Genomic DNA, 27538 nt, shown 5'->3' on the forward strand with positions numbered 1-27538 from the left:
ACGTGGCAGTATACAATGGCCGGAGTGAGAGAGCAGCGCGGGGGCCGGAGAGAGCAGCGCGGGGGCCGGGGAGAGCAGCGCGGGGGCCGGGGAGAGCAGCGCGGGGGCCGGGGAGAGCAGCGTTGAGGGTGTCGGGGGTGGGGGGGGGGGAAGAAAGAGAGGGGGGGAAGTAAGAGAGGAGGGGGGGGAAGTAAGAGAGGAGGGGGGGGAAGTAAGAGAGGAGGGGGAAAGAAAGAGAGGAGGGGGAAAGAAAGAGAGGAGGGTGGAAGAAAGAGAGGAGGGAGGGGTGGGGGGGGGAGAGTGGGGGTGGGGGAGCAGCGGAGCGGAAGAGGAGTGCCTTTTCCTGTTCATGCGCCAGAAACACAACAGCAAAAGACTTACCGGCCAGTCCCTGGACCCGACGACACCGAGGTCTTCGCACACTCGCTCCCCGCAGCTCTCTATGGCCTCTCGCATCCGGCCCTCTCCATTCAGCCGTTCCCTCCAGCTGCGGATGCCCAATCCAGTCGCTTCTCCCCTACTTCTCCACAGTACTTCAGGCATTGCAACTGTCTGGTCCCTGCATTTTGCATGCTCCCTCTCCCCACCCCTCCCCCCTCTCCATCTACCCCCTACCTCCACCCCTCCCTCTACCCCCCTACCTCCACCCCTCCCCCATAGTTGAATATCTGAAGTGCAGTTGCAAAGTTGGGGAAATAGCATGCAAAACAAAGCCTCAACAATTCTGGGGTTAATTATTGAGAAGTTTTATTAAGTTCATTAAGCATCCGAGGAACTGCTGTGCATGGATACATGAGTGTTGTGTTTCCAGCATTCCCGTTAGACAGACAGGCCGAGTCTCTGCTATGCACAGCTAAAGAGATTGTTCCTGGAGAGCCTTGTGGTGAATGAACGCTTGGCTCTCTATTCCACTACTGTATTGTCCATGTGAAGAAGGCAAAGTCACAAGAGTCTGAGCTCAGTCTATTCTTGGTGAATGTTCCCCAAACGCATCCCAATGTGCACTCCCAATTCATCCATAAATGCAATGTTCCTTTCCACATCGTGACCAGCTCCGCAGCATGATCCAGTTGCCTTCGTTGCTTGAATGCTGACCTTAAGTCTCAAGGATCACATTGTCAACAAATGCGGTCTTGTTTTCTCGACGGCATGCTTTACATGAAAAGAAATAAAGCAAATCAGAGTCAGAGCTTGCCTCCCTCCATCCACTGAAATTACTGTTGTGCACACCTTTTTAAGTTCTGCAGTGAAGGCACCAATTGATAACATCGCCAATGAAGCACTTATTACCCATCTCAGATGCAGGAACCAGCACATCCTTGTGTCCTCTCCTGCACTGCGTCCTTTGCTTGAATGCCCTCCTTAAGTGTCAAGGATTGTTTTCTCAAGGGCACGTTTTACATGAAAGGAAATAAGGAAAGAACATCAGTGTCAGAGCTTCCCTCCCTCCAATGAAATTACTGTTGAGCATGCTTTGTGTTCTGCTGTAAAGGTATGTACTGATAACACCGCCAATGAATCACTTAGTACCCACCTCAGCTGTTGGAGTCAGGATGATGTAACTGCCCCTATCTCGTGATGGTTCAATGCTGCTCTCAGGGAAAACATGAATGATGTGAGGATGCTGGAAAAGAAGCACATTTCTTTTGGGCTATGAACATAAAGCTGGCCATTTAGCCCAGCAGTTCCCTGCTAGTGGTTATGTTACTCGTGCGTCTTTCCATCCATTCCCATTTAATCCTGCCTCCTACTATCACCAGTTGTGTTCACAGCAAGAGCATTCACAGTTCTGCTACCACTGGACACGGCATGCTTGTTTCTTTTAGTGCTCAGTCTCTTCTTGCTGAATGTTCCCCAAGTGCTTGACCCCTTTGGACACCCTCTCTGCTTGACAGGCAGCAGCTGGCAATTGCGGAGTCTCACAAGGCTCTGCATGGTTGTTTCAAAGGCGGATGGGGAAACAGGTGGCTGTGTGCCCATGTGCACTGCTCTGATGGGTGTAGGAGCAGGTAACTGTGTGCCCATGTGCACTGCTCTGATGGGTGGAGGAACAGGTGGCTGTGTGCCCATGTGCACTGCTCTTATGGGTGTAGGAGCAGGTAACTGTGTAACTGAGCAGCAAGGAGAGGGTACCGCAGGTAGGGGAAGTGGAGCTTTGAACAGGCAGGCATATGTATGGTCCATCAGATCATTAGGCCAGGGGGTGAGACGCTCAGGATCCAGGGTTTGTGACACGTGACTACCTCCATCCGAAGGTGCTTCCGGGCAATTGTTGGGCATAGTAAATGGCTTCATCTCATCAGCCAGTCCTTGCTGCCAGCGGAGAGTCTGTTGCCGCAGCCAGTCCAGTCTCCTCACGGGAAACAGGAGATGAGATAAGAAATACAGAATGCACTCCATTAAAACGTTACAAAAACGAAAGTGACCGTTAAGACGGTAGGTTGCAGCACATGTACTGCCTGCACACAGCAACTCACAACAGGGACTGGAGAACATGCGGTGGCCCAGACAATGGAACTGTTTTCAGAGCAGCTTACAACAGGGACTAGAGAACATGCGGTGGCCCAGACAATGGAACTGTTTTCAGAGCAGCTTACAACAGGGACTAGAGAACATGCGGTGGCCCAGACAATGGAACTGTTTTCAAAGCAACCTACCTTGGAACAATCTCCTGTGTCAAATAAAAATGAAGCAAGTCGCCAAAACGAATAAATAATTCAGATAGAATGCGAGAAAATGCCCGACGAAACCTCTCCTCCTTCCACTTTCAAAAAGTCGCGCCGAAGCTTTGACGCATGCGCAGAGGCCAACCTGGCACATTGCCCGAGGAAGACGACGTAACGCAATGACGTCATCTGCGCATGCGTAAAACGGCCCTGGCAAGCCGGACCGCAGCGCATGCGCAGAGATCAGGAGACCGTGTGCGCATGTGCGTACCGCGTCATCTGCACATGCGCAAATAGGTCCTGGCAAGCCGGACCGCAGCGCATGCGCAGAGGGCATGAGACCGTCTGCACATGTGCGCACCGCGGCGCATCCTGATGACGTCGGCGATGACGTAGCGTTGTCATGAATTACTTTGTATGTACAACTGTAACATGACGTCCCAACTCTTGTACTCAATGCCTCGGCCGATGAAGGCAAGCATGCCATACGCCAATCTTGTTTCTATCTACCCTATCCCACCCCTTCACAACTTTAAAATGGCAATACTATCAAGTCACCCCATAATCATATAACTCCATAACTCCATAACTCAACTGGTCCATATGATCCACAACATGTCCCAGTACTCTCACAATGAAACTGGAGTACAGAATTTATTGTAAGTTCCTTGTGTTCTAGAAGAAGTTAATTTGCTAGTTTAATACTATGAATTACCATATCACCTTTAGGCATGAGTTTAAAATTTGTACACATTCACAGATCCCCAAAGAATTTGGGTCAAACATTAAATGATTACATCGTTCTTCCTACATCATTAACCATAAACTACCAACAAGCACATCTTTTTAAAATTACATTTCAGGCACTTCCCCAAACTCCTCCAGGCAATTTGGCTTCACTTGAAGCTGGTTTCAAACTCTTCCATTAACATTTCGGTACTTCAATCCAGCTCCAAGCATCTCTTCCCTATGGCTCTGTTCACCAGATTACAACCTTCTCTTTGGGACAATATCTGTTACAAAAAATAATTTAGGGAGATGCAAAGTTACACAATTTAATCATAAGGGGTTCCAATTAATGTATAAACATGTCAAGCATTATGTAACTGTTAGAAGAATATTCTGAACATACCGTCTACAGGAATTTCTTTGAAAGATAAGGATACCTGGCTCATACAAATAATCTTCCAATCAAAAACAACTTCGACTTAGTTTCTTCAATGGAGTAAAATTTCCCAAGGAGCTTCACAGAACACAAAGAGTTATTAAGACAAGTGACTAAAATCTCAAAGAGGTAGGTTTTAAGGAGCGTTTTAAAGTAAGAGCAAGGGGTAGAGAAGTGGAGTGGTGTAGAGAAGGAATTCCAGAGTTTAGAATCGAGGCAGATGAAGGCACAGTTGCCAATGGTGGAGCAATTAAAATTGGCGACGTTCAATAAGTCAGCATTGGAGGAGCGCAAGGAACTCAGAGGAGGGAAGGGATTTGCAGGACTCGAGGAGGTTGCAGAGATAGAGAGGGAAGAGGCCATGGAGGGATTTGAACACAATGAGAATTTTAAAAGTATTGCTGGACCAGGAGCCAATGGAGGTCAGTGAGCACAGGGCTGATGGGTAAACAGGACTTGGTGCGGGTTAGGATACAGGGCAGCAGAGTTTTGGATGAGGTCAAGTTTACAGAGGGTGCAAGGTGGGAGACCAGCCAGGAATAGTCAGAACTGGAGGGGAACAAAGGCACGAATGAGGGATTCAGCAGAAGAGCTGAGGCTAGGGTGGAGATGGGCGATTTTACAGAGATGGAACTAGACAGTCTTTGGTGATCGAGAAGAAATCCCAACGCTCTTTTCCACCACCCAATGTCAACAGACTCACGAGCCTATTGCACTATAGCAGGGGTTCTCAACAGGAGTGGCTGCAATCCACTTGGGGTCTGCAAAAAGATTTCTAGGAGTCCAGCATAAATAACCTGCAAGATTTAAAAAACATCCCACTTCAAAAAATAAAAATTGCACCGTCAAGAAGGCATACGGCATGCTTGCCTTCATCGGTCGGGGCATAGAGTATAAAAATTGGCAAGTCATGCTGCAGCTGTACAGAACTTTAGTTAGGCCACACTTAGAATATTGCGTGCAATTCTGGTTGCCACACTACCAGAAGGACGTGGAGGCTTTGGAGAGGGTACAGAAGAGGTTTACCAGGATGTTGGCTGGTCTGGAGGGCATTAGCTATGAGGAGAGGTTGGATAAACTCAGATTGTTTTCACTGGAACGACGGAGGTGGAGGGCTGACATGATAGAGGTTTACAAAGTTATAGGCGGCATGAACAGAGTGGATAGTCAGAAGCTTTTTCCCAGGGTGGAAGAGTCAGTTACTAGGGGACATAAGTTTAAGGTGAGAGGGGCAAAGCTTAGAGGGGATGTGCGAGGCAAGTTCTTTACACAGAGGGTGGTGAGTGCCTGGAACTTGCTGCCAGGAGAGATGGTGGAAGCAGGTACGATAGCGACGTTTAAGAGGCATCTTGACAAATACATGAATAGGATGGGAATAGAGGGATACAGACCCCGGAAGTGCAGAAGGTTTTAGCTTAGACAGGCATCAAGATCGGCGCAGGCTTGGAGGTCTGAATGGCCTGTTCCTGTGCTGGTTCTTTGTTCTTGTCACGTAAAGGTGGGTTTGAGTTGAGCAAACTAGTGGCTCCAGCCCCGACTGAGTTTGCCCTCTGTTTGCTCCCTCCCAAACGTCTGTTCAACGATGACAGCAGCAGCTGTTGTGGCCAGGCACCCACTTGCTGAGAAGGGAGAGGCAGTGGGCGCTGGTCATTGAGCACAGATCCCCCGACCCGAGCTCTCCATCCTCCTCTCACCAGGTCCCACTGAATATTTGTCCCCCCGCCACCACCCACCCCCCCATTTGTCTTAACACCACCCAATTTGGGTTGTTGTCTCCCCTTCCCCCAGGTTAATTGGGACAGTTCCTCTCCTACTTTCACCCCTCGCTCTCTGAATCCCCTCACTGCCATATGTCGTTAGTGACAACAGCAAACCATTCAGCTCAAGTATCCCACAACTACTGAAATCAGCCAGTGGGATCTCTGCACGCACATACATCGGTTCTGTTTCAGGTTGAATTTTTTTCTTCAATTTTTGTTATTCGCGCTGCTGTGATTGTCAATCCAACAGAGAGGTGGGAATGCAACTGGTGGTAGCCTCAAGGAGGAATGGAGCTTCTGGGGTCTGAGTGCCCACCTTCGTGGAGGAAGAAAAGTGGAATACATCAACATTCAGAAACTCTGAGGATTGAAACTTAGTATCAGAAAAACTGAAACAGCTTGCAAACTCATCTAAATATTCTTGACTGTCTAATTTTCATCCCATTTTCTGTCCTGCTGTCTTCGAAGTGTTGGGACACATTGCAGTAGAGCGTCCTTTGGTGCCTGAACTCATTCTTCAGCTGAGCCTTTACCCTGAATGGTTAGCAGTCTTGTTCTACCAAGGTGGGAAGCACAGGAAGACCTGATACCCAATGTTGGCCTCCAGCTAGGATTCAACTGCCCAGGATGGTCCAGGAGCTGCCAGGAGTAAAATGCTAATCTTGACACTGCTGAGAGTAATTTGGGGTAAAAAAAAAGATACATTATATTTAGGGAACAGATTAGTTCAGGAACTCTTCTGTTATGTGATTAAGTAAAAGTCATTTTCTAATACTAACATTACATAGAAAGTTCAGCACAGAAAACAAGCATTTAGCTCAACTGGTCCACGTTGGTGTTTATGCTCCAAACAACCCTCCACCCATCCCTCTTTGTCCAACTCTGAATAACTGATCCAAACAGAGCAGGATTCAGGTTCAATTCCAGTTTGTGCTGAGTAATCTGATCAGTCACAGAAGCAACATATGTTCCCTACAATTTACCCCAGTTCCTTGGGCTTACATGAAACTAAAAGCAGGGTTGCTGCTCCTGATCATTATCGAGCAAATGCTTCTGGCATAGATGTTGGAGTGGTTACAGGGTCGGGCTCTTTGCACTGAAACAGCCAGCCAGCATTCACCATCAAGGCACAGGACATGAAGAATGGCTTTCTGGATCCGGTAGGCAGATTGCATTTCCCACAAGAAAGCACCACTTTCAGGGGGCAAAAGAAAATTATGTTAAAAAAAGTCACAACTCTTCTGGAAATTATGCACCAATCAGCTTAATACTAATTTGTATTGAAAAAAATTCCAAAATACTTTTAAGGCATTTAGTGAGAGAATAGATCAAGAATTATTTATTCAGAAACCAGTGGTCGCATTAAATTAACTTAGTGGATTAGTTTTGCAGATATCTTACCATTAGGTTTGGACAAGGAATACGCAAAGGACATGTTCACTTAGATTTTCAAAAGGTATTCAACAAGGACAGACTTGAGATTCTAAGGCACAGTTTAAAAGATTAGATTATGATTAGAGATACAGCACTGAAACAGGCCCTTCGGCCCACCGAGTCTGTGCCGAACATCAACCACCCATTTATACTAATCCTACACTAATCCCATATTCCTACCAAACATCCCCACCTGTCCCTATATTTCCCTACCACCTACCTATACGAGTGACAATTTATAATGGCCAATTTACCTATCAACCTGCAAGTCTTTTGGCTTGTGGGAGGAAACCGGAGCACCCGGAGAAAACCCACGCAGACACAGGGAGAACTTGCAAACTCCACACAGGCAGTACCCGGAATCGAACCCGGGTCCCTGGAGCTGTGAGGCTGCGGTGCTAACCCCTGCACCACTGGAATGGGAAAAGTTGAACACAAAATGCTGCATAGAAAACAAGGTAGCCATGAATAAATTTCACATTTTCTTTTAATTTATGCATTCAGAAGATGCGAGCGTCACTAGCAATGCCAGCATTTATTGGCCATCACTAATTGTACTGGATAAGCTGGTGGTCAGCAGCCTTAGTGGCTTGCTCAGCCATTTCACAGGGCAGTTAAGAGACAAACACACTGCTGTAAGACTGGACCCTCATACTGGTCAGACCAGGTAAGGACTACAGATTTCCTTCCCGAAAAGACATTAATGAGCTAGTTAAATTTTTATAACAATCCAGTAGCTGGTTTACTGGTCTAGTAACATAACCACTATGCTGCCAGAAACTGATGAGTGAGATACAGCAGTCTAGTCCGAGGACTGCTCATTCGTTGAATATTTGAATGAATGCATCAAAAACAATTTCTAGTCTGATAAAATTAGAAGCTGAGCAGCTAATGAAAAATTAACAAAATTCAGAAGGAATCGTCTCCTTTAAGAAATTAGGCCAGTAAATAATGAGGTGACATTATTGCTACATAGAAGAGTGACTTGAGTACTCTGTGCATTACAGGTCACGAGACGATTCTAATCCTTAAGGTACAGAAATGGTTAATGGGCTCCACTTATTCTTATTGCCGGGGGGGAGAGAGAGAGGGAAAGGGAGGAGGTGGGCCAAATGAAGTTTTCAAACTTACAAAAGTCATTGATAAAGCTGGTCCAGATAAAATGTTCACACGGGAAACATTTCTTATCACTAGGAAAACAGCAACAAACAGGAGATTGAGCTATTTCACAAAAAAAATTAAGTTGCTGGAGACAATTGAAGTAAATAGCATAAAAGCAGGTTCAAAAGATGGGCAGATTGTTTCTTCAGAAAATGCACGAACATGAAGTTTTATTTATGCTGTTCGACCCCAGTGTGTTCAGAAACTCAAGTCACAGGCAGTGAGACCAACAAAACCTTTTTAATAATTCCTTTTTTTATATAATATATTTACCAATTCAAATTTCTAACATCATTTCTTGAACTTGGTCATCCTAAAAAGTAAAAAGTTCAGTAACAAAAATATATACTTGCAAGTAAAACATAAACAAGTATTGAACAAGGAAAATTAACAAAAAAACATTCCTGCAAGATATCACTTCTTGTACATCTAACAACTCAGAACACTAGTCAACTGAGAACTTCAACTTGAATCCACAATCATCTAAAATATCTTCCAGGCCTAGTTGGCATAAATGTCACTCTTAAAATACTGTATTTCAAAGTAGTCTTCAAAGGGTTAACTGTAGGTAAGTCCTCCCTAGTACTGGACTTACATATCTGCAGGTACCAAAGAAGTTCCCAGCGAAACATGGAGGTTTGTTCGCTTGCTTATGGCAGCTTTTCAAATGCAAACACTAAGTATATGCCTGGGAAGAAAGTGTACAAAAAGAATGGTTACTGTGGTTCTAATGTCTATGCTCATTTTTAGATACAAATGAACTGCCATACATAGCCATTTCACAAATACTTGCTTTGTTACTCACACCTTGATATGACAAGATATATTAACCAAGAAATGGGGGTCGGGGGGCAATGTGTGGGAGAAGTAGGGAGAGTGTGACATGCATACATGGTCATCACTGCCTAAAACAAACATTTTACTCAACTACTTATTACATTACTTCACAAGAAAGACAGTCCCAAAGCCCTTTATAGCCAATGAAGTACTTTTGAAGTAGGCGTCACTGGTGTAATGTGGAAATTGCAGTAGCCAATTTGCAGACAGCAAGATCCCACAAACAGAAATGGGTAATGACCAGATAATCTCTTTTTTTTTTTTAAGTAATGTTGATTGAGGGATAAATATTGGTCAGGACACCAGAGAGAACATCCCTGCTCCTCTTCAAAATAATGCCATGGGATCTTTCGTGTCCACCTTAAAGAGCAGACAGAACCTCGATTTAACATCTCACCTGAAAGAAAGAACCTCTGATAATACAGCACTCCCTCAGTGCTGCACTGGAGGGTCAGCGTAGATTTTTGCGCTCAAGTCTCTGGAGTGAGACTTGAATCTACAACCTCCTAACTCAGAAGTGAGTGCTACCTGCTTAACCATAGCTGACCCCTAACGGCCACTGAGGCACAGCCAATCAAGGCTTTTAACACCAAACTATACAAAAATTGTGAAAGTACAAGGGAAGTGTAAGAAAAAACAACTAGAGTGAGCTGCTGATCGCTGCACTGTGAAATGGTCCAATTAGCCAAATGTGCGTTTCTGTTTAACCTCTTTTGCCACACCTAAACTCAAGGTTAGGATGGAGTGTCAAGAAAGAGGAAAAGGGGGAAAGACAGAATGACTGCATTTTGTAAACAAAGCCATAAAAATATTGAAAAGCCCCGAAAGCATGGCATTAAATATAAAGAAATGGAAAAATACACTCCTTGTGCAAACCACATATGCACTGAACCTATGCCATCTATTGGCAGCAGTAGCATTCTACAAGTACTTTACTGCATTTTCATTCACACCAGCAGATAAAAACCACAGAAGACTATCGTAGTTTTCTAACATTTAAGAATCAACAAAATGTTCCAACTATAAATTCATCCATTTTGGTTAAGCGTGAACCTAGTAAGTGACGAAAATCTTCAATTTCCTTTAAAGCAGAATGGATAATAAAAAAGGTCCCAATATACAGAGGACCAAGTGTTACTGGACCCATATCTTTTCTATTGCGTATTTGTGCAGAAGGAATATAATATCAATATTAATCTGGGCTCATTTAACTCCATATGTCAAAGAAACACTCATTTACAATCTGATAATCCAATACTGAATGAGCAGAAATTTCCTCCAATTAAATGGGAAGACTGAAGCCATAGTTTTTGGTTCTCAATCCAAACTCCATTCCCTAGCTACCAACTCCATTCCTCTCCCTGTAAACAAACAGTCTGAGATTAAACCAGACTGTTCGCTGCCTTGGTATCATATTCGACCCCAAGAATATCCAAAACTCTGCTGTCCATGTCCTAAATCGCCCGTCTCCCAAGTCCTGTTCACCTATCAACCCTGTGCTCGTTGACCTATCTTGGATCCCAGTCAAGCAACGTCTTGATTTCAAAATTCTTATCCTCATTTTCAAATCACTCCATGGCCTCGCCCCTCCCTAACTCTATAATCACCTGCAGCTCTACAACCCTTTGAGATATCTATGCGCATCTAATTCTAGCCTCTTGAACATTCCTGATTTTAATCGTGCTACCATTAGTGGCTGTGCCTTCAACTACCAAGGCCCTAAGCTCTGGAAAACTTTCCCTAAACCTCTCAGCCTCTCCACCTTGGTTTCCTCCTTAAGCCACTCCTTAAAACCTACCTTTTTGACCAAACTTTTGGTTATCTGACCTAATAGTTCCTTATATGGCTCAGTGTCATATTTTGTTTGATAATGCTCCTGCGACGTGCCTTGGCATGTTTTATTAAAGGCGCTACATAAATACAAATTGTTGATAACAGTGGTGTTTGAGAATTATACGTACTTGTAGCCTCCCACTCAGATTTGCTTAACGTTCCCTGCAAAATATCACAAGATAAGAAAATAATTATTGTAGTGACTCGAGGGTCCAATGAAAAATTCATAAATGCATCTGCCAGGAATTCTTGAATACATTGCTCAATATCTCAAATATTCATTGGTACATTTTCTGCTTCCCACAGGTTTGATTCTAAAATGTCTTTCTCTGCAGGTAATTTCAACAACCTTTTCCAATATAAAATGGTTATTAATTCTAAAGCAGTGCAACATTTGCCAAGGACTCATTTTGAATGTTATGAACTGCACAAGGTAACTAAAGTTCAAGGTGCTTCTGTTGCTGTGGTCTAGAGTCATACAATGGATTTGAAACCCGAGCAAATGTCTTGCATTTAATAAACCTGATGAATGGATCATTCATCAATTGTGCACAATGTCAGTTGCACATACGTTAGTGCCAAGCTCGGTTCTTGGTACTTTCAAAAAGTTACCATGCTATACCTTGGGTATTTGATAGAAGTATTTCACCCAATACCTTTTCTAATTCTGAGTGAACTGTTACTCCTCCAGACTAGCTCTTCCTCTTGGGACTGACCAGAAAATTAATTTTCCAGCAGCATTTCCTGTTAATATCTTATACAAATTATAAAATTGACAGTTACGTTTAAGAGAACTCTGTCAATTGCTGTTATTTGGGCTTTTGAAATAAAATGGGGCACTGGAAAAGTGCAAGTAGCTTTGCAAAGGCAGACCTGGGATAATTAACCGGAAGTTATTTAAGTTCCAACGTGCTCATTTAACTGTTCAAGAAAAAAAAAAGCTATTTAAACTTACGAGTGGCGCTCTTGCTTGTGCATTCTTCAGGTAATCTTCTGCATGCTCATAATCTTCCTTATTAAATCCAAGACTACCACTAGTCTCTGCAATAGGATATTGCTGCAAAACATACAAAAATAGTATTACAATGCCACTTAAATTTTAAAACTCTTCCATTTTATTTATTACAACTTAAAACACGCGGTTCAGGTTGAAAACCTATGCTGATCACTGCATTCAGGCTTCCTCTTGACACTCTAATGTTGTTTAAAATAAACAAACTTAAAAACTGGGTGAGTGAATTTTAACTGCTCAGAACTGATATAGTAGGAAAACGATCACAACACATCTTCTAAACCACAAAGCTTTTTCTAATTCATTCACAGGATGTGGGAATTGCTGGCAAGCCCAGCATTTATTGCCCATCCCTCATCACCCTTGAGAAGGTGGTGGTGAGCCATCTTCTTGAACCGCTGCAGTCCATCTGGCTCGGGTACACCGTCAGTGCTGTTAGGGACTTAGAGGATTTTGAACCATCGACAGTGAAGAAACGGCAATATAGTTCTAAATCAGAATGATGTGTGGCTTGGAGAGAAACTTGTGTTCTGAAGCATCTGCTGCCCTCATCCTTGTGGGTGGTAAAGGCTGCAGGTTAGGAAGATGCTGTCGAAGCAGGATGATGAGTTGCTGCAGTGCATGTTGTTGGTGGTACACACTACTGCCACTGTGTCGGTGGTGGAGGGAGTGAATGTTGAAGGTGGTAGCTGGGGTGCCAATCAAGCAGGCTGCTTTGTCCTGGATGGTGTGGGAGCTGCATTCATCCAGGCAAGTGGAGAGTATTCCATCACACTCCTGAATTGTGCCTTGTAGATGGTGGACAGGTTTCGGGGAGTTACTCACCACAGAATTCTCAGCTTTTGACCTGCTGCTGGAGCCACAGTATTTATATGGCTGATCCAGTTGAGATTCTGATCAATGGTGACCCCCCCCCCCCCCCCACCCCGCCAGGATGTTGATAATAGGGGATTCGACAATGGTAATGCCACTGAATGTTATGGGGAGTTAGTTAGAATCGATCTTGAAGATAGTCATTGCCTGGCACTTGCGTGGTGTGAATGCTACTTGCCCTTAATCAGGAGGCAGCGTAGTGGGCTAGTAATCCAGAGTCCTGGGCTAAAGCTCCGATGGCATGGGTTCGAATCCCACCCCAGCAGATGGTGAAATTTGTATTCAATTAATAAATCTGGAATTAAAAAGCTAGTTCAATGAAACCATTGTCAATTGTTGTAAAAATCCATCTGGTTCACTAATGTCCTTTAGGGAAGGAAATCTGCTGTCCTTACCTGGTCTGGCCTATATGTGATTCCAGACCCACAACAATGTGGTTGACTCTTAACTGCCCTCTGAAATGACCTAGCAATCCACTCAATTCAAGGGCAATAATGATGGGCAACAAATACGGACCTTGACAGCGATGCCCACATCCCATGAAAGAATAAAAAGAGGCCTAAGCCTGGATGCTGTCCAGGTCTTGCTGCATGCTGGCACAATCTGATTTAAGGAGTTACAAATGGAACCGAACACTGCAATCATCGGAGAACATCCCCATTTCTGACCTTATGACAGAGGGAAGGTCATTATTAAAACAGCTGAAGATGTTGGGCCTGCGACACTGCCCTGCTGAACCCCTGCAGCGATATCCTATGGCTGAGAGGATTGTGATTATTAGATGCCAATCATTTTCCTTTGTGCTAGATATGATTCCAGCCAGTCAAGTGCCCTCCCCCGCTCCCGCCACCAATTCCCATTGATTTCAATTATACTAGGGACCCGTGATACCGCACTCAGTCAAATGCTGCCTTGATGTTAAGGGCAGTCGTTCTCACCCAACCTCTGGAATTCAGCTCTTTTGTCCATGGGCCAAGGCTGTAATGGAATGGGGAGCCAAGCAGCCCTGGTAGAATACAAACTGAGCAAAGGCAAGCAGGTTTTTTTTTATTCATTCATGGGATGTGGGCGTCACTGGCTATACCAGCATTTATTGCCCATTCCTAATTGCCCTTGAGAAGGTGGTGGTGAGCTGCCTTCTTGAACCACTGCAGTCCATGTGGGGTAGGTACACCCACAGTGCTGTTAGGAAGGGAGTTCCAGGATTTTGACCCAGCGACAGTGAAGGAACGGAGATATAGTTCCAAGTCAGGATGGTGTGTGACTTGGACGGGAACTTGCAGGTGGTGATGTTCCCATGCATCGGCTGCTCGTCCTTCGAGGTGGTACAGTTCGCAAGTTTGGAAGATGTTGTCGAAGGAGCCTTGGTGCGTTGCTGCAGTGCATCTTGTAGATGGTACACACTGCTGCCACTGTGCATCGGTGGTGGAGGGAGTGAATGTTTGCGGATGGTGTACCAATCAAGCAGGCTGCTTTGTTCTGGATGGTGTCGAGCTTCTTGAGTGTTGTTGGAGCTGCACCCATCCAGGCAAGTGGAGAGTATTCCATCACACTCCTGACTTGTGCCTTGTAGATGGTGGACAGGCTTTGGGGAGTCAGGTGGTGAGTTACCTGCCGCAGGATTCCTAGCCTCTGACCTGCTCTTGTAGCCACGGTATTTATATATCTACTCCAGTTCAGTTTCTGGTCAATGGTAGCCCCTAGGATGTTGATAGTGGAGGATTCAGCGATGGTAATGCCACTGAACGTCAAGGGGAGATGGTTAGATTCTCTTGTTGGAGAAGGTCATTGCCTGGCACTTGTGTGGCGCAAATGTTACTCGTCAGCCCAAGCCTGGATATTGTCCAGGTCTTGCTGCATTTCTACACGGACTGCTTCAGTATCTGAGGAGTCACGAATTGTGCAATCATCAGCGGACATCCCCACTTCTGACCTTATGATTGAAGGAAGGTCATTGATGAAGCAGCTGAAGATGGTTGGGCCTAGGACACTACCCTGAGGAACGCCTGCAGTGATGGCCTGGAGCTCAGATGATTGACCTCCAACAACCACAACCATCTTCCTTTGCGCTAGGTATGACTCCAACCAGCAGAGAGTTTTCCCCCTGATTCCCATTGACTCCAGTTTTGCTCGGGCTCCTCGATGCCATACTCAGTCAAATGCTGCCTTGATGTCAAGGGCAGTCACTCTCACCTCACCTCTGGAGTTCAACTCTTTTGTCCATGTTTGAACCAAGACTGTAATGAGGTCAGGAGCTGAGTGGCCCTTGCAGAACACAAACTGAGCATCAGTGAGTAGGTTATTGCTAAGCAAGTAGCGCTTGATGGCACTGTCGATGACACCTTCCATCACTTTACTGATGATTGAGAGAGGACTGATGGGGCGGTAATTGGCCGGGTTGGACTTGTCCTGCTTTTTGTGCACAGGACATACATGCGCAATTTTCCACATTGCCGGGTAGATGCCAGTGTTGTAGCTATACTGGAACAGCTTGGCTAGGGGTGCGGAAAGTTCTGGAGCACAGGTCTTCAGTACTATTGCCAGAATATGGGCGGCACAGTGGTTAGCACCGCAGCCTCACAGCTCCAGTAACCCGGGTTCAATTCTGGGTACTGCCTGTGTGGAGTTTGCAAGTTCTCCCTGTGTCTGCGTGGGTTTCCTCCGGGTGCTCCAGTTTCCTCCCACAAGGCAAAGACTTGCTGGTTGATAGGTTACTTGGCCATTATAAACTGCCCCTAGTATAGGTAGGTGGTAGGGAAATATAGGGACAGGTGGGGATGTGGTAGGAATATGGAATTAGTGTAGGTTTAGTATCAATGGGTGGTTGATGGTCGGCACAGACTCGGTGGGTCGAAGGGCCTGTTTCAGTGCTGTATCTCTAACTGTAACTAAAATATTGTCAGGACCCATAGCCTTTGCAGTATCCAGTGCCTTCAGTCGTTTCTTGATATCACGCAGAGTGAATCGAATTGGCTGAAGTCTGGCATCTGTAATGCTGGGGACTTCAGGAGGGGGCCGAGATGGATCAACTCGGCACTTCTGGCTAAAGATTGCTGCAAATGCTTCTGCCTTATCTTTCGCACTGATGTGCTGGGCTCCCCCATCATTGAGGATGGGGATATTTGTGGAGCCACCGCCTCCAGTTAGTTGTTTAATTGTCCACCACCATTCACGACTGGATGTGGCAGGACTGCAGAGCTTAGATCTGATCCGTTGGTTATGGGATCGCTTAGCACTCTCTATTGCATGCTGCTCATGCAGTTTGGCATGCAAGTAGTCCTGGGTTGTAGCTTCACCAGGTTGACACCTCATTTTGAGGTATGCCTGGTGCTGCTCCTGGCATGCCCTCCTGCACTCTTCATTGAACTAGGGTTGGTCTTCTGGCTTGATGGTAATGGTAGAGTGGGGGAGATGCCGGGCCATGAGGTTACAGATTGTGGTCGAGTACAATTCTGTTGCTGCTGATGGCCCACAGCGCCTCATGAATGCCCAGTTTTGCATTGCTACATCTGTTCAAAATCTATCCCATTTAGCACAGCAACAGTGCCACACAACACGATGGACGGTATCCTCAATGTGAAGGTGAGATTTCGTCTCCACAATTACTGTGCGGTGGTCACTCCTACCGATACTGTCATGGACAGAAGCAACTTCGGCAGGCAGACTGATGAGGTCAAGGTCAAGTACGTTTTTCCCCCGTGTTGGTTCCCCCACCACCTGCTGCAGACCCAGTCTAGCAGCTATGTCCTTTAGGACTTGGCCAGCTCGGTCAGTAGTGGTGCAACCGAGCCACTCTTGGTGATGAGCATTGAAGTCCCCCACCCAGAGTACATTTTGTGCCTTTGCCACCCTCAGTGCTTCCTCCAAGTGGTGTTCAACATGGAGTACTGACTCATCAGCTGAGGGAGGGCAGTTGATGAGCAAGAGCCACTTGATGGCACTGTCAATCACAACTTCCATCACTTTGCTGATGACTGAGAATAGACTGATGGGCAGTTATTGACCGGATTGGTTTTGTCCTGCTTTTCGTGAACAGGGCATACCTGGGCAATTTTCCACATGGTCAGATGGATGTCAGTGTTGTAGCTGTACTAGAACAGCTTTGCTAAAGACATGGCTAGTTTTAGAGCTCAAATCGTCAGCACTACAGTCAGAACGTTATCGGGGACCCACTGCCTTTGCTGTATCCAGTGCATTCAGCTGTTTCTTGATATCACATGGGGTGCATCGAATTGGCTGAAGACTGATACCTGTGGTGCTGGGGTCCTTAGGAGGCAGCCGAGATGGATCATCCACTCGGCATTTCTGGCTGAAGATGGTTGCAAACACTTATGCTCATCTTTGGCACTCTCACGCTGTGCTCATCGGTCACTGAGGATGGGGATGCTCACAGAGCCTCCTCCTCTGTCAGTTGTTTAATAGCACACCACAATTGATGACTGGATGTGCTGGACTGCAGACCTTTGATCTGATCCGTTGGTTGTGGGTAGTTTCTCACACTGGAGAAAATACTCCAACTTATCTTTGTGTCCAATGTGAATGACCTCTCAGTTTCCCACATTGAACTCCATTTGCTACAGTTTTGCCCACACTTAATCTGTCCATGTTCCTTTGCAACTTCCTGTTCCCATACACACTGCCTACTGTCCGTCTTTGGAGGCCTCCAGTATCCTGGTGGAGCCAGGAAGAGCACTCCTTCACCTTCCTTCACACAAGGAACTTCTTTTAAATGTTAAAAGAAAACTTAGAGGCCTCCTGTGGCCAGGATGCTGCCTGCCACAATTAGGATGGAAGCTCACCATTTAAATTAGGCCCCCACTGGGAGCAAATGTCACCCCCACTATTTAAGAGGGAGAGAGAAAACAGGGAACTACATACCGGTTAGCCTGACATCAGTAGTAGGGAAAATGCTAGAATCTATTCTAAAGGATGTGATAAATGGACACTTGGACAATAATGATCTGATTGGGCACAGTGAACATGGATTTACGAATGGGAAATCATGTTTGATGAACCTGTTGGAGTGTTTTTTGAGGATGTTACTAACAGAATTGATAAACGGGAGTCAGTGGATGTAGTATACTTGGCTTTTCAGAAAGCTTTTGATAAAGTCCCCCACAGGAGGTTGGTTACCAAAATTAAACTACATGGGATAGGAGGTAATATATTGGCGTGGATTAAGGACTGGTTAACAGGCAGAAAGCAGAGAGTAGAGAGTAGGAATAAACGGGTCATTCGCACGTTGGCAGTCTGTGACTAGTGGGATACCACAAGGATCAGTACTTGAGCCCCAGCTGTTCACAACATATATCAATGATTTGAATGTGGGGACCAAATGTAATATTTCCAAGGTCGCAGATGACACAAAACTAGGTGGGAATGTAAGGTCATCCACTTTGGTAAGAGGAACAGGTGTGCACAGTATTTATTAAATGGTAAGAGATTAGAAAGTGTAAGTGTATAAAAGGACTTGGGTGTCCTCATCAATAAGGTGCATCAAGCAATTAAGGCAGCTAATAGAGTTATACAGCACAGAAACAGGCCCTTCGGCCCATCCTGTCTGTGCCGGCCATCAAGCACCTAACTATTCTAATTCCATTTTCCAGCACTTGGCCCATAGCCTTGTATGTTATGGCGTTTCAAGTGCTCATCTAAATACTTCTTAAATGTTGTGAGGGTTCCTGCCTCTACCACCTCTTCAGGCAGTGCGCTCCAGATTCTAACAACCTTGAGTGAAAATTTTTTTCCTCAAATCCCCCCTAAAACTCCTGCCCCTTACCCTAAATCCATGCCCCCTGGTTTTTGACCCCTACGCTAAGGGAAAAAGTTTCTTCCTATCTAACCTATCAATGCCTCTCAATTTTGGATACCTCAATCATCTCTCCCCACAGCCTTCTCTGCTCTAAGGAAAACAACCCTAGCCTTTTCAGTCTCTCTTCATAGCTGAAATGCTCCAGCCTAGGCAACATCCTGGTGAATATCCTCTGCACCCTCTCGAGTGCAATCACATCCTTCCTATAGTGTGGTGCCCAGAACTGTATACAGTATTCCAGCTGTGGCCTATCTAGCGTTTTATACAGTTCCATCATAACTTCCCCTGCTCTTATATTCTATGCCTCTGCTAATAAAGGCAAGTATCCCATATGCCTTCCTAACCACCTTATCTACCTGTGCTGCTGCCTTCAGTGATCTATGGACAAGTACACCAAGGTCCCTCTGATCCTCTGTATTTCCTAGGGTCCTACCATCCATTGTACATTCCCTTGCCTTCTTAGTCCTCCCAAAATGCATCACCTCACACTTCTCAGGATTAAATTCCATTTGCCACAGCTCCACCCATCTATATCGTCCTGTAATCTAAGGCTATCCTCCTCACTATTTATGACACCATCTGCGAACTTAGTGATCATACATCCGACATTCACGTCTAAATCATTAATGTACATTATGAGCAGCAAGGGTCTCAGCACCGATCCCTGAGGTACACCACTGGTCACAGGCTTCCAATCGCAAAAACAACCTCCTGCCACTAAGCCAATTTTGGATCCAATTTGCCAAATTGCTCTGGATCCCATGGGCTCTTATCTTCTTATCCAATCTCCAATGCGGGACCTTATCAAAAGCCTTACTGAAGTCCATGTAGACGACATCAGCTGCTTTACCCTCATCTACACATCTGGTCATTGCCTTGAAAAATTCAATCAAGTTAGTTAGACACGATCTCCTCCTGACAAAGCTATGCTGACTATCCCTGATTAATCCTGTCCCTCAGAATTTTTTCCAACAATGATATGTCAGCCTTTATCGCAAAAGGGTATAAGTACAGGAGTAGCGAAGTCCCCTGCTTCAATCGTATAGAAGTTTGGTTAGACTGCACCTGAAGTTGTTTGTGCAGTTTTGGTCCCCATACCTTAGGAAGGATATTATTGCCGTGGAGGTTCACCAGACTTGTTGGGATGCCATGGCAGGACTGTCCGAAAGAGATTGGGGAAACTGGGCCCGTATTCTCCAGACTTTAAGAACGAGAGGTGATCTCATTGAAACTTACAAAATACATAAAGGGATTAGACAGGGTAGATGCAGGTAAGATGTTTCCCCTGGTTGGGGAGTCTAGAACCAGGGGACACAATTTCAAAATAAGGGGGAAGCCACTTAGGACAGAGATGAGGAGAAATGTCTTTATTCAGAGGGTTGTGAATCTTTGGAATGCTCTACCCCCAGAGGGCTGTGGAAGCTCAGTTATTGACTATGTTTAAAGCAGAGATTGACAGATTTCTATATACCAATGACAAAGGGATATGGGGACAGTGTGGCAAAAAGGCATTGAAGTGGATGATCAGCCATGATCATATTGAATAGCGAAGCAGCCTTGATGGGCTGAATGGCCTACTCCTATGTACCCACTCCTCAGGGGCAGGCAAATTAAGATAGAGGAGGGCTGCAACACATCAGGAAGGTGGTACAAGCACCCCCATCTGCCATCTTAATCCATGCCTGGGATTTTTTGTGGGGTGGGGGAAGTGTAGGGTGCCATTCCTTCACTGTCGCTGTGTCAAACTCCTGGAATGCCCTTCCTAACAGCACTGTTGGTGTAACTACATGCTAAGGACTGCAGTAGTTCAAGCAGCAGCTCACCACCACCTTCTCAAGGGCAATTAGGGATGGGAAATAAATGCTGGCCTAGCATACAAACATACGAATTAGGAAAGGAGTAGGCCACCTGCCCCTCGAGCCTGCTCCGTCATTCAACAAGACCATGGCTGATCTGATTGTAGCCTCAACTCCACATTCCCGCCTACTTTCAATAAGCTTTCACCCGCTTGCTTATCAAGAATATATCTCTGTCTTAAAAATATTCAGACTCTGCTTCCACCGCCTTTTGTGGAAGTGAATTCCTAAGACTCACAACCCTCAGAGAAAATTTTTTTCCTCATCTGTCATAAATAGGTGACCCCTTATTTTTAAACAGTGACCCCCCTAGTTCTAGATTCTCCCACAAGAGGAAACATCCTTTTCATATCCCTGTCAAGACCCCTCAGGATCTTATAGGTTTCAATCAAGTCGCCTTTTAATCTCCTAAACTCCACCGGATACAAGCCTAACCTGTCTAATCTTTCCTCGTAAAACAACCCGCCCATTCCAGGTATTAGTCTAGTAAACCTTCTCTGAATGGCTTCCAACGCATTTATATCCTTCCTTAAATAAAGAGACCAGTACTGTACACAGTACTCCAGATGTGGTCTCACCAATGCCCTGTATAACTGAAGCATAACCTCCCTACTTTTGCATTCAATTCACCTCGCAATAAACGATAACATTCTATTTGCTTTCCTAATTACTTGCTGCACCTGCACACTAACCTTTTGCGATTCATGCAGTAGGACTTCCAGATCCCTCTGCATCTCAGAGCTCTGCAATCTTTCACCATTTAGATAATATGCTCTTTTTATTCTTCCTGCCATAATGGACAATTTCACACTTTCCCACATTATACTCCATTTGCCAGATATTTGCCCATTCACTTAACCTATCTATATGCCTTTGTAGCCTCATGTTCTCTTCACAACTTATTTTCCTACCTATCTTTGTCTCATCAGCAAATTCAGCAACCATACCTTTGGTCTCTTCATCCAAGTCATTTATATAATTTTAAAAAGTTGAGGGCCCAGCACTGACTCCTGTGGCACACCACTCATTACATCTTGCCAACCAGAAAATGACCCATTTATGCCTACTGTTTCCTGTTAGCTAGCTAATCTTCTAGCCATGCCAATGTTACCCCCTACACTATGAGCTTTTATTTTTCCAGCGATGCCCACATCCCACGAACGAATGAAAAGATGGACCTAATGACCTTTTCTCATTCCTGACTTTTCTTACGTTGTCTGTATGAAAGGCAGCATGCAAAGAAATAGCAAGACTGTTGTGATCCTTAATCTTGAAAGATAAGATTTTAGGATACCTTTCTGGGAAAGTATTGAAACCTAGCAAAAGCATAGAGCCAAGTTCCAATAAGCAGGAATATCCAAAATAGCAACCTGGAGAAGCAGTGCACTTTTTCACAGAAGTTGTAATTTAGAATTTTTGTCACAAGATGTCAGCAGTGTACTTCAAAAATTCTGTCATTTATAAAGCATATTGACACAGATCTATAACCTGGTAACTGGCAAGGGGGTATGTGGGGCTTTTATTCATTTTAATTAAAATTTTTCCTCTTACTAAAGTCCCTTTATAACGTTTCTAATGACATGCAACTACCTCTGATGGAGAAAACACATGATGGGACTACTCTTGCGTTGCTCCAGTGTTATTCCCCAAGTGTCCCATCAATGGCGAGTTGACATTATTCCCTGTTCAGGAGTTGCCTTCTGTATTGGCTCGCAAGAGGAAGCTAGAATTTTGCCACTTGGGACTCATCTATCTGAATACGGTTCGTTAATAAGAGCAAAATATTGCAAATGCTGGAACTCTGAAATGAGAACAAAGTGCTGGAAATACTCAGCAGGTCTGGCAGCATCTGTGGAGAAAGAAACAGAGTTAACATTTCAGGTCTGCGACCTTTCACCAGAAGTGGTGAAAGTTCACAGGCCTGAAACGTTAACCGTTTCTTTCTTCACAGATGATGCCAGACCTGAGTATTTCCAGCACTTTCTGTTCTGAAGACAATTCTTGAAGGCTGCACCTTCAGTTGCAACACCTCTACTCATCTGCAAGTACTTGCATTGGAAGCTTATTTTCTGTCCTTCCCCTTTTAAAATTTTCCTGTTAATTTATCCTCTTCTTTGGCTCGGATTGTTGCTAAAAAGGCAGCAGCTTCTGGTCCTTCATTTGTTGTATGGTTAATTTGTGGTGTTTGCTAAACCTGTGTAATCAACATTGCATACTGCTATTCACTGATTAAATCCACTGGTTGCAAATGTCTCCACAGCAGCAACATGTTCTACCTTCGCAACAGTTGCACACTTTATATAAAAGAACTCTTCAGTTTTGATTGTTTGCTGCCCATTTCAGCTTATAGGAGAAGCCAGCTTTACCATTTTTATGTATTGATCTACGGTTTGCTGAAAGGTATCATTCTTGATTAATCTGTGAGACTGCTCTTCCAATTTTGGTACAAGTCCCCATATATTAGATGAAGACTTGAAAGAGTCAGCTGGACTGGGTGTTCCTTTGACGTATCTGAAACCAATGCGTTGGTCAATGCCAGGTGGTACATCCAGCTTTCTTATACTTGTTGTGCTTTAGTGCAACTGAGATGGCGGCAGTTAAGAATCAACCACATTGCTGCTGGTCAGGAGTTGTATCCCAGCCAGTCTGGGGAAGGACAGCAGATTTCCTTCCCTAAAAGGACAATAGTGAACCAGATTTTTTTTTTTTTTAAATGAGAATCCACCAGCTACTGATATCAGCTTTTTATTCCAGGTTTATTTAATTCAATGAATTTACATTCCGGAGCTGCCATGATGGGATTTGAGCTCAGGTCTCCGGATCATTACTCCAAGCTTCTGGATTACTAGCCCAGTAACATAACCACTATGCAACTGTTTCCGGTGGATCAAACTGCACAGCTCACAACTAAAACCTACCAACTGCTAATTTCCATCAACAGCAGCAAGTGCAAGAGTGCTCTCCCTTATTTTTCAATATTACAAAATGAGCAACTGGACCATGCTACCAACTGAATATATAATTGAAGGGTCTGTAACAATTTATGTATATTACTGCAGCTAAAACATTACATACACCATACTTTGGGGAAGTGCAAATATACAGAGCCACTACAATGGTGGGAGAATATAAAAGAGGGGAGAAACACTAGAAACTATCGACAGAGAACACAAGAGCAGTCATGAAAAATTATGCATAAATTTACATGGGCAAACTTTTGCATTTTACTACAAGCTATACTGTGCAGCCCTCAGAACTGTGTTGAAGGTGTTGCTACATTGGAATTGCATTATCCCACAAGGGGAACATCTCAGCCGTGCATTTTAAAGAGGTTCCCAGCAGAAGACACACATTTCCCACTAGAATGGTGGTGGCGGAAGAGATGGAAGAGGAGAGAAAAGGCACATTACCTCTTAACAACCCGAGAAGCTGGTTACAGAGTCACTGGCAGAGGTCTGGTACAAGCTGCCCATTTGCACTTGACTGGGGAATAATGTTGCAAAAGGGAGGCCCCCAAAGGAAAAACAACCCTCAAAGTTAACAAAAGTGGTCTCCCCCTCAAAAAATTAGCACTCAACTTAAAGTAGCAAAATAGGCTGTGTGGCCACCTCCTTTGCTGAATCACAGATCCATGAAGTGATTGCTTACAACTGGAACTCCAGACCATATCCAGAGAAAAGTAAAAGCTCTAAAACGGGAAGATATTTGAGCTTCGCAGTAGATACACAAACCTGCTTTCAATGAAAATCTAAGGGGTCCAAAAAAGGTAGGTTTAACTGCCGTGGTTGAGAGAAACCCCATTAGTACTCAGTCAACTGAAATAAATTCAATAACTTGCATTTATATAGCACCTTTAACATAGTAAAATGTCCCAAGGCTCTTCACAGTTTTATCAAACAAAATTTGATACCAAGCCACATAAGGAAATTTTAGGGCAGATGACTAAAAACTTGGTCAAAGAGGTAGGTTTTAAGTAGCGCCTTAAAGGGGGAAAGAGAGGTAGAGAGGCGGAGAAGTTTAGGGAGAGAATTCTGGACTTGGGGCCTCGGCCACTGAAGGTACAGCCACCAAAAGCACCTACCTATAAATATGAAGTGTAATTATCAATGCTAAAATATGACAGCTCAATCTTCAGATTCAACACAGGAGTCTGTGGATTCCATCAAGTTCTGGTTTCCGTATTAACACATGTCCTCCAAAACGGGGAGTGAAAACTGAGCCTTTCACCACAGGTGCTAGAAAAACTTACCAATTTCAACTCCTGACTTTAACCACTCCCAAACACTTGTGTTGAATCCATGCAGCACAAACTTAACATTTCATATATATTATTATTAATAGAAAGTCAGCATCAGAAAGCCAATGATGCTCATGCAGTGAGATGTGGCCAATTCACATCAGCACCAGGAATATGGGAAAAGCAGATGATCATTTGGCCCCTCAAGTCTTTTGTGCCATTCAATTAGATAACAGCAGATGTGTCTCTTAACTCCACCTGCCTTGGTTCCGTAACCCCTAATGCGCTTTCCCAACAAAAAAAAAACAATCGCAGTTTTGTATAATCAATTTCAAAACTTAGTAAAACAGATTAAGATTTTTTCACGTCAAAAATTAATGATGCTGCTAATTAAAAGGTGAAAAAACAATTTGCTGTTGGAAGCAAAATAGGCAATTTTAACTTTTGCCATATAGACTTATCTAGACAACTTCACCAAGAAAGGTCCAGCACTGTACTGGATAATTACTGCAGCCATCATCTTCACTAGCTACTGTTTCACATTACCTCTAACGACTTCATTCTCTTGAGCAGCATTTTATGTTCTGAATTCTGGACTTTTTCTTTGAAAAATTCTGCAAAAGTCTTTTTTAAGATGAGCTTCATCTTGTGCTTTTTAGCCATCCTAAAAGGACAAAGAGCAGTTATATAGCTTCATTAACATTACACTGAATGCCACACTAGGAGAAATTATATTAATAAAGGAACTGACCAACTTGCTGAGAGCAGGCAATAATGCATGGTAAAGGCCTTGATTCCCTCAATGAGCTCAACTGTTACTGTTCAGTTAGCTCTAACACATTTACTAACACAATGAAATGCTCACTTCAGTAGGTTTGTTGCTAAAATGGATGACCATGAGCCAATAAAATTCTCCTCGGCAAGTCTTCAGTCCACCCTGATACAAATTGGAACAAAATCCCCTTTAAAATTTCCTAATGTTCAAACTATTATTTGATAAATTTAGCAGAGCTGCTGTTTTGAACTAAGTAATTTGTAGACTATAAAAAATCCACTACATGAGGAGCCTGGAATACCAATTCATTGTAATTGTGCTTTAGCCAAGGGTAAAATTGTTAAAGGAGAAAACAATGGGAGATGCAAGGCAAATAAAGGTGTACTTTAAAGTTAGAGTCATTACTGCACAGAGGGAGGCCATTCACCCAAGAGCCTACAGCAATCCAATCAGTCCCATTTCCCCGCTTCTCTATTCCCCTCAAATGCCCATCCAATTTCCTTTTGAAATGATTCATGGTCTCCACTTCCACCACCCTCATAAGCAGCGAGTTCCAGGTTATCACTCGCTGCATAAAAATGTTCTTCCTCACAACCTCCTTGTATCTCTTGCCTTCGTCCTTGTACCATCAACTAATGAGAACAGCTTTTGTCTACCTTATCTAAACCTGTCATAACCCTGTACAGCTATTCTCAAATCTCAACTTGACCTCCTCTACTCCAAGGAAAACAACCCCAGTTTCTCCAACCAAACCTTGTGGCTAACATTCCTCATCCCTGGAGCCATTCTGGGAAATCTCCTCAGCACCCTCACATCCTTCGTAAAGTGTGACGACCTGAACTGGATGCAATACTCTAGTTGTAGCTCAACGAGAAATTCATAAAGGGTTCAGCATAACTTCCCTGCTTTTGTACTCAACATCTCCATTTTATGAAGCCCAAGATCCCGTATGCTTTGCCAACTACTCTTTCAATACGTCCTGCCTCCTTCAAAGCTCTAAACACATGAACTCCCTTGCCCCTCTGTCCCTGCACTCTTTAGAAGTGTGCCATTAAGTCTATATTGCCTCTCACTATTCCTTCCAAAATTCCTGGCCCCCCACTTCTCTGTATAAAATGCTATCTGCCACTTGTCCGCCGATTCTGCTAGCCTCTCTATGTCCCGTTGCAGTCGTCTGGTATCATCCTCACTGTTTGCCACATCTCCAAGTTTGGTATCATCTGCAAATTTTGAAATTTTACTCTGTACTCTAATTTCCAAGTCATCTCAAAAAAAGCAGTGGTCCTAGCACTGACCCTTGGGAAACACTACTGTCTAACATTCGCCAGTCTGAAAAACAAGCATTTACCACAGCTCACAGCCACAGTTGACTGTCCTTAAGCCAATTTTGTAACCAAGCTGACATTGACCCTCCTATTCCATGAGCCTCAATTGTGTTAACCAGCCTTTTATGTGGTACCTTATCAAACACCTTCTTAAAATCCACATAAACAACATCCACTGCATTCCCTTCATCAACCTTCTGTTATTTCAATTAGGTTAGTCAAATATGATCCGTCTTTTTCAAATCCAAGCTGGATATCCTTAATTAACTCAAACCTCTCCAACTGCCTGTTAATTTTTTCACCGATTATTATTTCTAAAAACTTTACCCACCACTGAGGTTAAACTCAGAAGCCTGTAGCTTCTAGGAATGTCCTTACCCCTTTCTTAAACAAGGATGTCACATTCGCTACTCTCCAATCCTCTGGCACCTCCCTCATATATAGGAAAGATTGGAAGATGAAGCCAAGCCCTTCCACAATCCTCCACCTCTGGGATGCAAGCCATCCAGAGCAGGCGACTTATCCACTCTCAGCATAGCCAGCCTTTCCAGTACATCCTGCCTATTAATTTTCACCTCACCCATTACCTCTACCATCTCCACTTCTACTGATATTTTGTCAGCATCCTCTTCCTTAGTAAACATCGATACAAAGTACTCATTAAGCATTCTAGCCTTGCACTGCGCCTAAGCATATACGACCTTGTTTGTCCCTAATAGACCCATCCCACCTCTTAATATTTACATGCCAGATGATGATTTTTGGGTTCCCATTTATGTTAACTGCCATTAC

At 44.2% G+C, this 27538-nt stretch overlaps 1 protein-coding gene and 1 long non-coding RNA gene across 2 annotated transcripts in view; both read right to left on the reverse strand.

The window, feature by feature from the left end:
- Nucleotides 1-731: 731 nt before the first annotated feature.
- LOC137369517 (uncharacterized) lies at nucleotides 732-2702 on the reverse strand. The gene is made up of 3 exons (XR_010974960.1): nucleotides 2658-2702; nucleotides 1291-1624; nucleotides 732-1152 (listed from the first exon to the last, which is right to left on the reverse strand). It is a non-coding gene; the product is annotated as an uncharacterized lncRNA (long non-coding RNA).
- Nucleotides 2703-8410: 5708 nt separating this feature from the next.
- Nucleotides 8411-27538, reverse strand: part of rnmt (RNA (guanine-7-) methyltransferase) — a 43850-nt gene continuing 24722 nt past the window's right edge. The window contains exons 7-10 of the mRNA XM_068030778.1: nucleotides 25193-25310; nucleotides 11812-11913; nucleotides 10985-11018; nucleotides 8411-8874 (exon numbers count right to left, since the gene is read on the reverse strand). Coding sequence (XP_067886879.1) covers nucleotides 8837-8874; nucleotides 10985-11018; nucleotides 11812-11913; nucleotides 25193-25310 — 292 coding nt within the window. The 3' untranslated portion in view covers nucleotides 8411-8836. The remainder of the gene's footprint in view (nucleotides 8875-10984; nucleotides 11019-11811; nucleotides 11914-25192; nucleotides 25311-27538) is intronic.

Source organism: Heterodontus francisci, chromosome 5 (genome assembly GCF_036365525.1).
Source record: "Heterodontus francisci isolate sHetFra1 chromosome 5, sHetFra1.hap1, whole genome shotgun sequence".
Taxonomy (NCBI): Eukaryota; Metazoa; Chordata; class Chondrichthyes; order Heterodontiformes; family Heterodontidae; genus Heterodontus; species Heterodontus francisci.